This window comes from Rhinichthys klamathensis, unplaced genomic scaffold (assembly GCF_029890125.1).
Source record: "Rhinichthys klamathensis goyatoka isolate OS25496 unplaced genomic scaffold, OSU_Roscu_1.1 h1tg000149l_1, whole genome shotgun sequence".
In the NCBI taxonomy this organism is placed as follows: domain Eukaryota; kingdom Metazoa; phylum Chordata; class Actinopteri; order Cypriniformes; family Leuciscidae; genus Rhinichthys; species Rhinichthys klamathensis.
Genome location: NW_026606684.1, coordinates 598,149 through 612,357, shown reverse-complemented (window position 1 = coordinate 612,357; position 14,209 = coordinate 598,149). Strand labels below are relative to the sequence as shown.

At 38.5% G+C, this 14,209-nt stretch overlaps 1 protein-coding gene across 1 annotated transcript in view; it reads left to right on the top strand.

The window, feature by feature from the left end:
• The window catches only part of clec16a (C-type lectin domain containing 16A), a 66,931-nt gene that overhangs the window by 17,530 nt on the left and 35,192 nt on the right, over positions 1 to 14,209 (top strand). Inside the window, exons 11-15 of the mRNA XM_056258171.1 lie at positions 3,657 to 3,780; positions 4,567 to 4,667; positions 7,764 to 7,883; positions 10,795 to 10,904; positions 12,354 to 12,398. Coding sequence (XP_056114146.1) covers positions 3,657 to 3,780; positions 4,567 to 4,667; positions 7,764 to 7,883; positions 10,795 to 10,904; positions 12,354 to 12,398 — 500 coding nt within the window. The remainder of the gene's footprint in view (positions 1 to 3,656; positions 3,781 to 4,566; positions 4,668 to 7,763; positions 7,884 to 10,794; positions 10,905 to 12,353; positions 12,399 to 14,209) is intronic.

Genomic DNA, 14,209 nt, shown 5'->3' with positions numbered 1-14,209 from the left:
CTTGGGTTATTGATTTGAACAATAGTATAATCCTTTCCCGACGATTTTAGGTGAAGGTTAGGGTTTGGTCTTTGATTGTTTCATAGGAATGTTGTTCCAGGACCAACAAAAATGACAGTGTTAATCCAGAAGCACGTCCTACTTGGCTATATCAAGTTTTGCCAGTTGCGAGAGCACTCCACCTTCTCATGTCATTTCTGTGTTTTGACACGGTCACTTTGGTCCACATTCATTCTGTGCTCTCCACCTCTCCGATTGGGCAAAACCTCACCCCCACCCTCTCCCACCTTGGGAAACATTTTTGTATCATCTTAATCTTGTCAGAATTGAGAGGGAAAGTGAGCTTAAGCCCTATCTCCTGTTGTATTCACTCCTCTGTGTGATGATTCATTCCTTTAGTCGTTCTTCCCCACGTCTGACTCGCAGCCAGCTATAACTCATGATAAAGTTCATCGAAGTAATTTAAGACAGGATTGTCTTTGTGAGCAACTTTTTTCTTTTTTACATCCCTTCACCAGGTTTGCAAGTTCATTAGGTGTTGAGAAATTAGAGTAGTTTTATTTTTTACTGCAATCTTTTCCAACCTGTGGCTTTCAAGTAACCCAAGGCTACCCTTGTGTGTGTTTGTGTGTTTATATATATATATATATATATATATATATACACTCACCGGCCACTTTATTAGGTACACCTGTCCAACTGCTCGTTAACACTTAATTTCTAAGCAGCCAATCACATGGCGGCAACTCAGTGCATTTAGGCATGTAGTCATGGTCAAGACAATCTCCTGCAGTTCAAACCGAGCATCAGTATGGGGAAGAAAGTTGATTTGAGTGACTTTGAACGTGGCATGATTGTTGGTGCCAGAAGGGCTGGTCTGAGTATTTCAGAAACTGCTAATCTACTGGGATTTTCACGCACAACCATCTCTAGGGTTTACAGAGAATGGTCCGAAAAAGAAAAAACATCCAGTGAGCGGCAGTTCTGTGGGCGGAAATGCCTTGTTGATGCCAGAGGTCAGAGGAGAATGGCCAGACTGGTTCGAGCTGATAGAAGGGCAACAGTGACTGAAATAACCACTCGTTACAACCGAGGTATGCAGCAAAGCATTTGTGAAGCCACAACACGCACAACCTTGAGGCGGATGGGCTACAACAGCAGAAGACTCCACCGGGTACCACTCATCTCCACTACAAATAGGAAAAAGAGGCTACAATTTGCAAGAGCTCACCAAAATTGAACAGTTGAAGACTGGAAAAATGTTGCCTGGTCTGATGAGTCTCGATTTCTGTTGAGAGATTCAGATGTTAGAGTCAGAATTTGGCGTAAACAGAATGAGAACATGGAACCATCATGCCTTGTTACCACTGTGCAGGCTGGTGGTGGTGGTGTAATGGTGTGGGGGATGTTTTCCTGGCACACTTTAGGCCCCTTAGTGCCAATTGGGCATCGTTTAAATGCCACGGCCTACCTGAGCATTGTTTCTGACGATGTCCATCCCTTTATGGCCACCATGTACCCATCCTCTGATGGCTACTTCCACCATGTCACAAAGCTCTAATCATTTCAAATTGGTTTCTTGAACATGACAATGAGTTCACTGTACTAAAATGGCCTCCACAGTCACCAGATCTCAACCCAATAGAGCATCTTTGGGATGTGGTGGAACGGGAGATTCGCATCATGGATGTGCAGCCGACAAATCTGCGGCAACTGTGTGATGCCATCATGTCAATATGGACCAAACTCCCTGAGGAATGCTTCCAGCACCTTGTTGAATCTATGCCACGAAGAATTGAGGCAGTTCTGAAGGCAAAAGGGGGTCCAACCCGTTACTAGCATGGGGTACCTAATAAAGTGGCCGGTGAGTGTATATATGATAATGAACTTGGTCAAAAAAAACTTTTAAAAACTGACCTTTTTTTAAACAACATTTATGTAAAACTCTTGCATATATTATATTAAATAAAAGCTAGATTTTGAAAGGTTTTTTTGACCAACTTCATTATCATAGAATACATATATACACAAGGGGGAGTGTGTGTGTATATATTTGTGTATATGACACAAATCATCATTTAGGCTAAAGTGTATGAGTATAGTGCTCTTAGCTGCATTTAACACATTTTCCCTTATCAGAATGAGCATTATTCATCAAGTGTGCACCTTCCAGGAGCTCTGGGTACTTCATTCCCACGGGACCCAATAAGAATTCTTGTGGGATTAAATTTCCAAATAAAAGACGGTAGCAGTCGGTAACTCTGGTGTACTTTGGATGGGAGCGGGCAGTCTGACATTAGCCCTGCTGCTCCTGACATCCTTTGACAACAGCGTATCCGCGCTTTTCTCATTCTAATCGACCACCTGTACAGCCTGCTCTGAGGACTGTATTATACATGTGCTGTGCGCATGGACCAGTGGTTTCTGCGTCATCATTTTTATTTGCATGCGTCTGTGCGGACATCAAGCGCATAATATAGCCAGTGTTGCCATCTTAGCAATTTTGTTGCTAGATTTAGAACTTTTCAGACTACCCTAGAAACTTTTTTTAAAAATACCTAGCAACAAATTTAGCTATTTTTTAAATTTATTTGGCAACTTTTAACAACTTTCGAAAAGTGCCACAAACAATATAATATCGCAAAAAAGTTTATACGCTCGCATGAGGTGGTTTTTCAGGCAATTCGAAAAAGGAATATTTCGCAAAACTGCAATGGAAACAGTCACCTGGCATATGTAAAAGTTGATCATTCTTTAAAGAAAGCGCGGCGTGTTTGGACAGAAGACGAGACAGTTCTTTATTAAACTTATAAAAGACAAAAGTATCACGGGAATACTAGATTCGAAACAACAGCAAAAAAAGCCACAATTTATCAAGACCTTGAAGCAGATAGGAGGGAGAAGCACCTCATATGTGCCACTCCCAAGTATAAGGGGCTTTCCTTGCCATTTATGCTCGGATAACACGCCTACGTCTCCTTCGATTTAAAATAATGACTAGTGCGGTGACTGGGATTTACATAAACCTACCAACACCTGTTGCCATGATTTTTATATTGACTTATCTCGAGAGGAAAAAATTAAGTTTTAGTCGCATAATATTGGTTAATGGAAACGCCGTCATTTCACAATAGTTTTTTATAGTTTTTTGTAATGGAAACGCGTCTTTTGAGATTCTCGAAACGAGATCTAAATTTAGCGGGATAGGTCGGGTCGGGAAGAAAATCATTCAAGGCGGATAGCAGGTGCACAGAGAGTGAATTTTAAGCGGGAGCGGGTAGGAGTGGAATAGAACCTAGCGGGAGTGGGACGAAAAAAACAGTCCCGCGCAGACCTCTACTTTATACTGTACATAAATACATGCATACTGTTAATAATCACAGCGATCATTACATATAGCTATAGAAAACATTCCCTTGTGACTTGGGCTGGTAGATTTAGTTTTGGAAGTTATTAAATACCACAAAGTGGTATTTAATAACTTCCAAAGTGGTTTCCCTTTTTGAAAAAAAATTCTGCAGACATGAAATAATTTTAAGGGTTAGTGTAACTTTAGACAGCTCAGATCAGTTTGGTGCGGGGATCTTCCATCTCACATGTACAATGCCAAAATCCAGCTGTGCTGTTATACTCTGTGTTGTGTTTGTGTTTTGCAGAAATTGAGATGGTGGTGATGGAAAAATGTAGGGTCTCTGATGTGTCCACGTTGACAGAACAAAACATTACAGACGAAGAGAAGAGTGCTGCTGCGGCAGCACGGTCCGAAGGCCAGAAAAGCAGGTACACAACAAACCAACTACACACTCTTTTTTTTTTTTTAAGCTTTTTTAGGCTTGGAAAACACATTTATGAACAACTTTACCATTTTAAGAGCATCCACAAAATTTTCATTTTTCAGTAAGGGTCAGTGGATCTATGCTGCTCTAACATTTAATTGAAGAGAAACCTGAGAAGCAACAATTCAGTCTATCCATTAAAACTGCATTGTAGTCCAAAATAGGACTTTATCAGTGTCAGCTGTGTTAGTGGGTATTAACATTGAACTGATGACCCTGCAATTGGCTTATGCTCAGTTCCATTGATGTACAGCAAAGCTTCCCTGTTTAGATTAGTGTGTTCCAAGGAAAAAGAGCCCAAGACATGTTCAGACTGCTCACAAGCCTTTCAAATGCAATATTTGTGTGTTATCTAAACCAAAAGATAAGAGGTACATGGCATGCCTGTGAAAAAGCAATATTCTTAGGAATACTCTGCATGGACATGATTTGGTACTTAAAAAGAAGAGTTTACACCTCTGAAGACTATTTTTAGATAGAGGGGAGGTAACTAGCATTTATAAATGAGTGCTCCTTAAAGCCAGACTAATTTTGACATGATTTATAGACAATAGCTTGCCTAGTTAAATTCCTTTCACATTTGCAACACTCAAACAATACAATACACAATACAGTCTTTATAAACTGTGTGTGCGTTGCGTATTTTACACATTGTTCTATTGTGCAAACTTCTGCATGATTTAAAGCGGAAACAATGAAAAAATAGCTGTTATCTTGGTTGTTGTTCTAGGCCCTTCCTGGACATGTTCTATAATGCACTGGACTGTAACACAGAGGATTACCAGGCTCTGTTTGTGCTTTGTCTCCTGTATGCCGTGTCTCACAGTCAAGGTATATGATCTGTCTCTTCAGCAATAACAGTCTCAAGGGGGTGGCACACCGGACGAGAAGCGCAGCGCCGTGTCGTGCAGCGCCACGTCTTTAAAATTCGAACACATTATTCTCTATGGGTGTACACACACCTGCAGAGCCATTCGGCCTCTGTCCGCGGCGCCCAGCTACGGCTCAGGATCTTGTTCAAAATCCTGCCGCGCCATACTGACTTCACCCTGTGCTGCAGTGTACATTTAGTTTTACATTAATTTACAGAAATCAGCTGCGTGGACGAAAATTGCTGGTGTTATCGGATTTTCAGGAGAGATTCTCAATTCATTCAGTTAATGGATGCTCTGAGGTAAAGTGTTCAGACTGCAGACTCAGCAACGATTGTATTTAATTGTACAGTACAATCATAACATAGTACAGACATGATCTTGATTTGATAATGTCCTTAAATATTACAATATTGCTGGCCATAAACTGAGAAAGTGCGCGTTCAGTGTGCGATACCTCGGGTTGTCCTGGACGTGACGCGGCGCAGCGCGGTGCTTCTCGTCCGGTGTGCGACCCCCTTTAAGCAAAGCATGCAAATAAATTGATAATTATGGGAAGAGATGTAAAAGAGACTATATCAAATCTAAGTATTTTTAAGTATTATTCATATATAGATTTTTTTTTTTTTAAAGAAATGAATACTTTTATTTTTATGTAAGAACACATTAAATTGATCAAAAGTGACTGTAAAGACATTTATAATGTTATAATTCTGTTTTGGATGTTGGTTGGGGTGGGCTATATGACCAACTTCTTATTTCACAATATGAGAAATGTTATCAAAATGTAGTTGTTTTGTTCTCAATTCTGAAGTCATTTTATCTCAATTCTGTTATTAAAAATAAGATTTTTTATTTTTTTTACAAACAATAGGACAAATACAATATAACAAAAATATGATATTAAACAAATTAAGTTTTTAAGGTACAATAGGTTTATTTAACATGTAATTAGAATTAGTACAGAAATGTAATAATCAAATGTAAAAACAATCAAATATTGCATAATCTTCACTGCATGAATTAAATATAAATGTATTCTTAATTAAGCTAAAAAAAAGTTATTCAGTCAAGAGTAAGTTATTTTACCCCGTGTCAGCTGATCGAGCTGCCTCTCCCGCCCCCCAGCTGAACGTCGGTGGGAAGGGGAGCAGTGAAAACTGTGGCAATCCGATCTCTCCATTGTCGCCGCCCAGGACCCATATTTATCAAGGCTCTGAGAATTACTCACAATAACACTGCTGAGAATTGACTTTAGAGTAAAAAAATTCTTGGCTCAAAGCTGCGCTTAAAAGTTATTTATCAAGCATCTCAGTCGTAATTTAAGTGAAGTGTAGGACTAAATCTTCAGTGTCAGTTTTAGAGATGATTCACAACACTTTGCTGTGCCACAAACAGGATTTTGGATGACGACATTGGCATGGACCAATCACTGAATAGATTTCCTTATTTAAGAATATTCTCAGATAAGAGAATATAATAAGTTTTAAACCATTGTGCTGTTAACTGACCTGCCTGTAGCCTAGATTTTGATATAATCTGCCACCATGGATTCCAAAAGAAAACTGAACTGGTGGGAGGAAGAAGCACTACTGCTAGCTGAATTAGTTGAACAGTGGAAACATGTTATAATTAATTATAATAATAATAATTCATTACATTTATATAGCGCTTTTCTAGGCACTCAAAGCGCTTCACATAGAAGGGGGAATCTCCTCAACCACCAACAATGTGCAGCATCCACTTGGATGATGCGACGGCAGCCATATTGCGCCAGAACGCCCACCGCACACCAGCTTACTGGTGGAGAGGAGAGAGAGTGATGAAGCCAATTAGTCAATATGGGGATGATTAGGAGGCCATGATGGACAGAGGCCACTGGGCAAATTTGGCCAGGATGCCGGGGTTACACCCCTACTCTTTCGAAAGACATCCTGGGATTTTTAATGACCACAGAGAGTCAGGACCTCGGTTTAACGTCTCATCCGAAGGACGGAAAGTTATAAAAGGCAAGTTCAGCCCAACATTAACCAGCGCTGACAAAGATGATGCCTGCTCTGTCCAAACGATACCGTTTGATTAACTGCTTGTTGTCAAACATTTCAAAAACATTCTTCCTCTCCTGAAAGATTCGCGCACGTCTCTGTCTCTTCCGTGCCACCACAAGCCCCTACTGGCAACTCCTAACCACTTGAGAGACCTCTCGAGCTGTCTTAAATAACTGGGAGAGTAAGAGTGATTCTTAACTTGCTTTTATACTTAAGTTTGAAAGTAGGAGTAAATTTCATGAATTCTCAGCACTTAAGACTAAAATGGCACTTTAAGAAGCTTGATAAATACGGGCCCAAAACGTGAGTCTGGTAGCTCGATGGGCCCTCCGCATACGCAGCATCCTCTTAGCGACATCATCTTCGCCGGATCGCAGAAGGGGATAACTTCTTTCTGTATCGTCCGCTCGTGCAAGAATATCCACGCTGAAACAACAAGCTTGAGTGAAGGAGAAAGATTCAAAGTCAATAGCGCTCAGCGCAGGCTTGTATAGCGACGGGCCTTGCTCCGCTTGAGCGCCTTGACTATTGCAGGTCCAATAGCATGATTCAATCAGGCTTCAGCATTTTCAAAGAGGGAATTTCCCCAAAGCATCAGCTGTCGACGCAATGTCGAGAGACCAAACTTGAAAGGGAACTCATTTTAACATCAAGCACGTCCCGCTCTTTATATTCTCATTCATGCATTTAATCACTCTGAAGTGTCAATAGTACTATATATTTACATGGCGCTATACACAATATAGCAAAATCTTTAACAATAGGCATTTTATACCAGGGTAACAATATATATATATATATGTGTGTTGGTAATAATGAGAAATGTTTCTTGAGCAACAAATTAGCATATTAAAATGATTTTTGAAAGATCATGTGAAAATTCAGATTTGTATGTTTAAATAATGTAAATATATCCATATATACATTAATCAACATCATGCTCCAACATTCTGATATTTGCACATTTTTGTTTATGTGTGTGCATGTGTGCATGTGTGTACGTGCAGGTATAAACCCAGAGCTCTTAGAGAGGATCCAGCTACCTGTGCCAAATCAAGACAGGAGCTCTTACAGTCAGGTGCTGGTGGAGAGAGTTATCCGAATCATGAACCAGGCTGCTCAGCCAGGTACGTGGAGAGAGAGAGAGACACACACACACACACACACACACACACATCCTCCACGTCTCTCACCTGCACGTTCTCACTCTACTGTACTTTATTTAACTGACTCCAAATATTATCCTTCACTTGCTTGAACATGCTCATTAAATATTAGACTCTGCAGATTCCATCGTTGTGCCTGAACTTGACTGTGCAGATCAAAGCATTCACTGTTTAGTGTTTATTCATTGTTGACCTTTACTGATATTTCAATCCAGTGATTGTGCAACATTTTATGTACAAACAGCTTAAGCAAAACTTCTTCTGTGTGTCTTTAGTAATTATCAGCTGTGGTTTTAATGCGTCAAACTTGTTTGTTGTCCAAACTAAAGTGGTTAAAGTCTACATGAAATCAAAATCTTTCTCTTCTGAGACTGTATCTGGTATTAAAGGGGTCATATAATGCCATTTTTATACAAGTTAATATGATTCTTTAGGGTCTAAATTAAAAGTTTGTAATATAATTTAATTATAAAATTCTCATTAGTATTTTACCTCATTTAGTCATTTTACCTGGTCAAAAACAGCTCTGTTTTCAGCACACCGTTTAAGTGCATTTGTCTTTAAATGATAATGAGCTTTATCAACCCGCCTCTCTGTTCTATGGGGCATTTTGACACAACGCACGTGGAGTGTTGCCTTGACAACAGTTGATGGTATATTTTGGAGAAAGAATGGCAGCGGGAGTCTCTGAGGACACATCTGTGCAACCGTATCAGTTTGAACCGGAGTCGGACCCGGAAAAAGATGACGGCCCGAAGAAGTTAAGGCTTGAACAGGACGTTTCTGAATGGTTGGTTAATGTAATGTCACTTTGATCTATCTTTGTATGTACTGGCAGGGTAGAGTAGTGAGATACGGACACTATGTGTACACAGTTTGTAATAACACAATAACCATAACGCGTTGTTCATGGGATTATGAATTATATTGAGAACGTCGTACATAGAAAACATGCCGTAATGTACCCTGAGTTTAAACCTTAGCCGTATTTATCGTGAAGCGCGCAAGCGATTTGCAAAAACCAGCTCATAATGACGCTCGTTTATAAAGCAGTCTGGTGAGAAATGATTTGCGCAAACATGAGAGCATTGACGTTGCTCGTGGGGAATATTCCCTTCGAAAACAAAACTCAGCCACTGCGTCTTCAGCGGTTCGGATTTAGGAACATCAAAATGACTGCTGTGTTCGTTATTACACCCAAGAACAGAACACCACAGTCGCTTAGACGCCATTCTTCTCCAGCGTATCAACAATGACGGATTATGATGACAGCTCGCTCAGGGCGGGACTGTGTTGAAACACTGCTGTCAATCAACAATCGTGGGAGGGGCGTCCGATTTAGTGATGTCACACGGTCAGACGGCTCGATTTGAGGCAGGGGAAAACATATAAGGAGATTAAAACAAAACCACTGGATGGATTTTTATCATTATATGATGGCTGTGTACAGGCACTGCCAACACACATTTCAGTACAATCAACTTGTAAAAGAGCATGTACCATTATATGACCCCTTTAATGTATGTGTTTCAACAAGTTATTATAGGCATAATTATTTATTTTTCTAATCAACTGTAATAACTTTCTCTGCTTTTGAAAAAGTGTTAATTTTATTATTATTTATATACTATTATGGTATTTATTAATATTTTGAATCAGCTTTTATTTAAATATTTTCATTTTTGTTTTTACATTTATTTTAATGTATGTATTTAACTTTAATTTTTCAGTTTTAGTTACGAAGTCATTTTAGTAACTCTTACATTTTAGTAACTTTTTTTATTTTAGTTAGTTGCCAAAGCAACATTTCTAATTTTTAGTTCAAGGATAGGTTTTAATCTAATATAAAACAGTTTTTTTTTTTTTTTTTTTTCAGGTTTATTTCAATGAAGGGATTTTTTTAAAATAGTTTTAATAATAACAATACTGCTCTGAAATGAATTTTCTGATGATGTAACCAAGGCAACGGACGGAAAATAATATTAACCAATTATTTTTAACAATTTGTTCAAGAAAAATGGCAGATAACAATGCAGAGTTCATTCTAGCCCATGTCAGGATAACATCCCTTAAATTTTTACCACTTTATGAGCACATTTTACATCGCACTGTTTACAGAAATCTCCAGTTTATTCCTATGGGATGTTCTGAAAAGCTTCAGCAACCGTCAGTGTGAGCAAAAGGCCCAGAGCTTAGTGAAGTATCAGTTGTTATTTGAATGCCCTTTCGCCTGATGCACATTTCTTTAGCTCCATACACTTGACCACAACCTTGAGTAACACGAACTGCAACCAATTTCCTCTAACCGTTGATCACTTTCACCTTTGTGAAGAGGAATTGTAGCCAGTTTCTCCTTTCAGGGGCTCCTGTAATTGTTGTGACATTTGAATGTTGACTTGCTTCACATTCACATTACATTTGCTTGCATGATGCTAAATTGAGTTTTCTGAAAGCCCATCATTGGTACTCTGCAATATACGCATGATGAGCTATTGTCCTCATATTGTATGATTCATGCTCTTTGTGCTTTTGACATTTCCATCCAGTCTCCATTGTGACACTAGCATGACAAGAAGCTAAACTTTAGATTTTCTCTTTCATTTGCAGCACGTTTGTTTGCCAACATGGTTGTTTGGCTGTTGCCGTGGTTACACACATCTGAGCTATTGTAATGCCCCACACTTCCTTTTTTAAGACACGTTTGCTAGATTTTCTCCTCTGGAGATGGTCAGAAGTTATTTGCGTAATACGAAATCCCACATGTTTGGTCTGCTGTGGTAATGCCACTTTGATTCAGTTGTAAATTTAGAACAGTTGCACTTAATGGGTTTTGTTTTGCTTTATCGTGTGTGTGTGTGTGTGTGTGTTTCAGATGGGAAGGTGCGTCTTGCCACCCTGGAGTTAAGCTGTCTACTTTTAAAACAGTCTGTGCTGTCTGGCTCTCAATGCATTATAAAGGACATCCACTTGGCCTGTTTGGAGGTAGGCGTCTTAACACAGAACATCTCTTACTTTTCCAAGTAATGATCAAAGAATCTAATTTATTATCAGTGTAAAAGTATAATAATTAATTTAGTATCAATTCATATATTTATATAATTTACTCCCATAAATGCGAGTGATAATTTCAGTCCACATATTTTTTTTAGCTGTAGAAAAAAGATACATAGTATAAAAACCTTCCATGGTATGTAAAAGTTCTTGTATATAGTTGGTATCTCAGGCTTCAACAATTTCTACTCTTTTTTTTTTTTAATTATTTTTTATACTTTATTCTTAATGGATATTGGTGATCCATTAAAAGTAGCTGCCATATCACCCTGTAGCCCAAGACTGGTTGCCCAATGAAGCTAAGCAGGGTTGAGGCTGGTTAGTACCTGGATGGGAGAGCTCTTGAGAAAACCAGGTTGCTGCTGGAAGAGGTGTGTGGGTCCTAACGCCCCAGTGTAGTGATGGGGACACTATACTGTCCTTCGATGAGATGTTAAACCGAGGTCCTGACTCTCTGTGGTCATTAAAAATCCCAGGATGTCCTTCGAAAAAAGAGTAGGGGTGTAACCCCGGCATCCTGGCCAAATTTGCCCATTGGCCTCTGTCCATCATGGCCTCCTAATCATCCCCATATTGACTTATTGGCTTCATCACTCTCTCTCCTCTCCACCAATAAGCTGGTATGGTGTGTGGTTGGCGTTCTGGCACAATATGGCTGCCGTCGCATCATCCAGGTGGATGCTGCACATTGGTGGTGGTTGAGGAGATTCCCCCTTCTATTTAAAGCGCTTTGAGTACCCAGAAAAGCTATAGAAATGTAACAAATGATTATTATTATTAATAATAATTATTATTATTATTATTATTAACACAAAAGTTAGTTCATGGATCTTCCCTTTCAGAGTTTTGAGCCTAGAGGTATAAAAGGGGTAAATTTTGTCTGCAAACATATGACACATAAAAACATTTTAAAAATCAAACTTATTTATCATTCTAAATCACATTGGTTGGTTTTATTGCCAAATACATGACAACATGGCATTGTGTTTCAGCAATGGATGCAAATATTCCCTATGGCCTGCTTTGTCATTGTAGATAAAGACTGTGAAAACGTGTGCATGTATCTTTCACAATAATTGAAAAAGATATTTTGAAATTCAGTCAAATAAAAAATGAAGTCATGCTAATTTGCTTATCAACCTCTGCAAACAAAATTATTCAAGACGGATTGCAACATATTTCTAATTTATCGATTGTTTCTTAACACATACTTAGCACACTTAGGTTTTTCCCAGTATTTTTTTTTTTTTTACATTGCATTACAGTTTCTTTCATTTCCTATTTTGATAGCAGACAGATTTACAGGAAGTAGGATATTTTACTTGTTTATATTGTGTAACTCAATCATACCATTACTATGATGATGTTTTCTTTTTTTAGGGTGCCCGAGAAGAGAGTCTTCACCTTCTGAGGCGATTTTATAAGGCAAGATGCTCTTGTATTTTATTTTAGATTTAATAAAAGTCACTAACTTACTGGAAGCCATATAGGCAACATATCTTCATGCTAATAATTCTCCCTTAGTCACCCCACTCGCTGTTGATTTCCTTCAAAGTCTGAGGAAGAATTAAGCTCAGACAGCTCACCCTAAAGACTTTGCTGTTTTGATATTTAGGAAAATCCCAACAGCTTCCTGTTGAAACATGTCAGTTCTCTTGGTGGCTTATTCATATTGAGACATTTCTGTGAAAGTGAGCTACTATTAAACAGAATAGAGTACTTGGATTCCTGCAAGGTTACAAAGTACACTAGTAAGTTCAGCTTTTGTTTTGGCCACTCTGCCATTTGTCTCAACAGTGATAGACGTGTTTTCCAACTAATACTGCATTCTGCACTCTGCAGCACTTTTCCCCCACCTTTTTATATTCCCCGAAGTCATTTTCACTCGTGAAATTTGAGTGGTATGGCGTGATACAGTTTAACATGCATGGGAACAGCAGACAGTTTTGCTTTCACAATTCAAAGAAAGATCTCCTTCACAATGCATTATGCAGACTGCACATTCCAACCGTCATCATCCAAAATGTGTGTGAGGACTGTATATAAATAATCACAGTACTGGATGTTCTGTTCTGGGATTATGGAGAGTCCTGGGAGGGCCATTATTTTGCTATCTCATCTGTGTTTCTAGCGTGTGCTCATAATGGATCATTGTGTTCCAGCTCTTCCAAGAAACCTGCCAGACATGTACAATAGCAGTCAGGAGTTGGACAAACCTGCTGTTTCTTTATAATTTCCATTGTCCACACTACAGCATAATAGTGAGGTCAAAACTATAAAATAACAGATGTGAAAGCATGAAAATTATGCAGTGGCCATAAATGACTTGTACTGTAAATGTAAAAGAGTCTGACTGTTGTGAATAATTTAATTTGTGCTCATTAGTCTGTATCTGTATTTCCTGTAGTCACTCCCCTACCCTTTTCATGGAACTGAGCATTCACACTGATTCATGTTTACAATAGATCTCTTGATAGTACCAGGTCAGATGGTAAAAAAGTCTAATAATAACATTAAATCATTAATTTTCTTTTAATGAATTTGATATAATACTATAGCCATCCTAGAATAAGTAACATTTGTTTATGCAAGTTAAAATGGTCAAGGATGAGGGTTAATGTTACTTAAGAGTTTCATTTGTATTTTAGCTTGCAAGTAATGTTTATATTTCCCATTCCATGAGTGACAGTGGGATTTATTTATTTATTTATATTTCTTAATATACACTACTGTTCCAATGTTTGGGGTTAGGAAGATTTTTTTTTTTATGTTTTGCAAGAAGTCTCTTATATGCTCACCAAGGCTGTATTTATTCAAACACAAATACAGTAAAAACAATAATATTGTAAAATATTATTATAATTTTTTATTGCAGTATATTTTAAAGGGTTAGTTCACCCAAAAAGAAAATTCTGTCAGTAATTACTCACCCTCATGTTGTTCCAACCCCGTAATACTTTCGTTCATCTTCGGAACACAAATTATGATATTTTTGATTAAATCTGAGAGCTGGATCACTCCTCCATAGGCTTCTATTGTAGTTGAAACCTGACGGCCCAGAAAGTTAGTAAAAACATCGTTAAAATAGTCCAATTGACTACAGTGGCTCAACCTTAAGTTTATCAAGCTACGAGAATACTTTTTGTGCTTGAGTTCACGTAGTGTAACAGCGCAGTGCTACGTCAGAACGTAGGCTCAATATTGGCCGACGCTGGTCATGAGTGTGATGCTGGCCA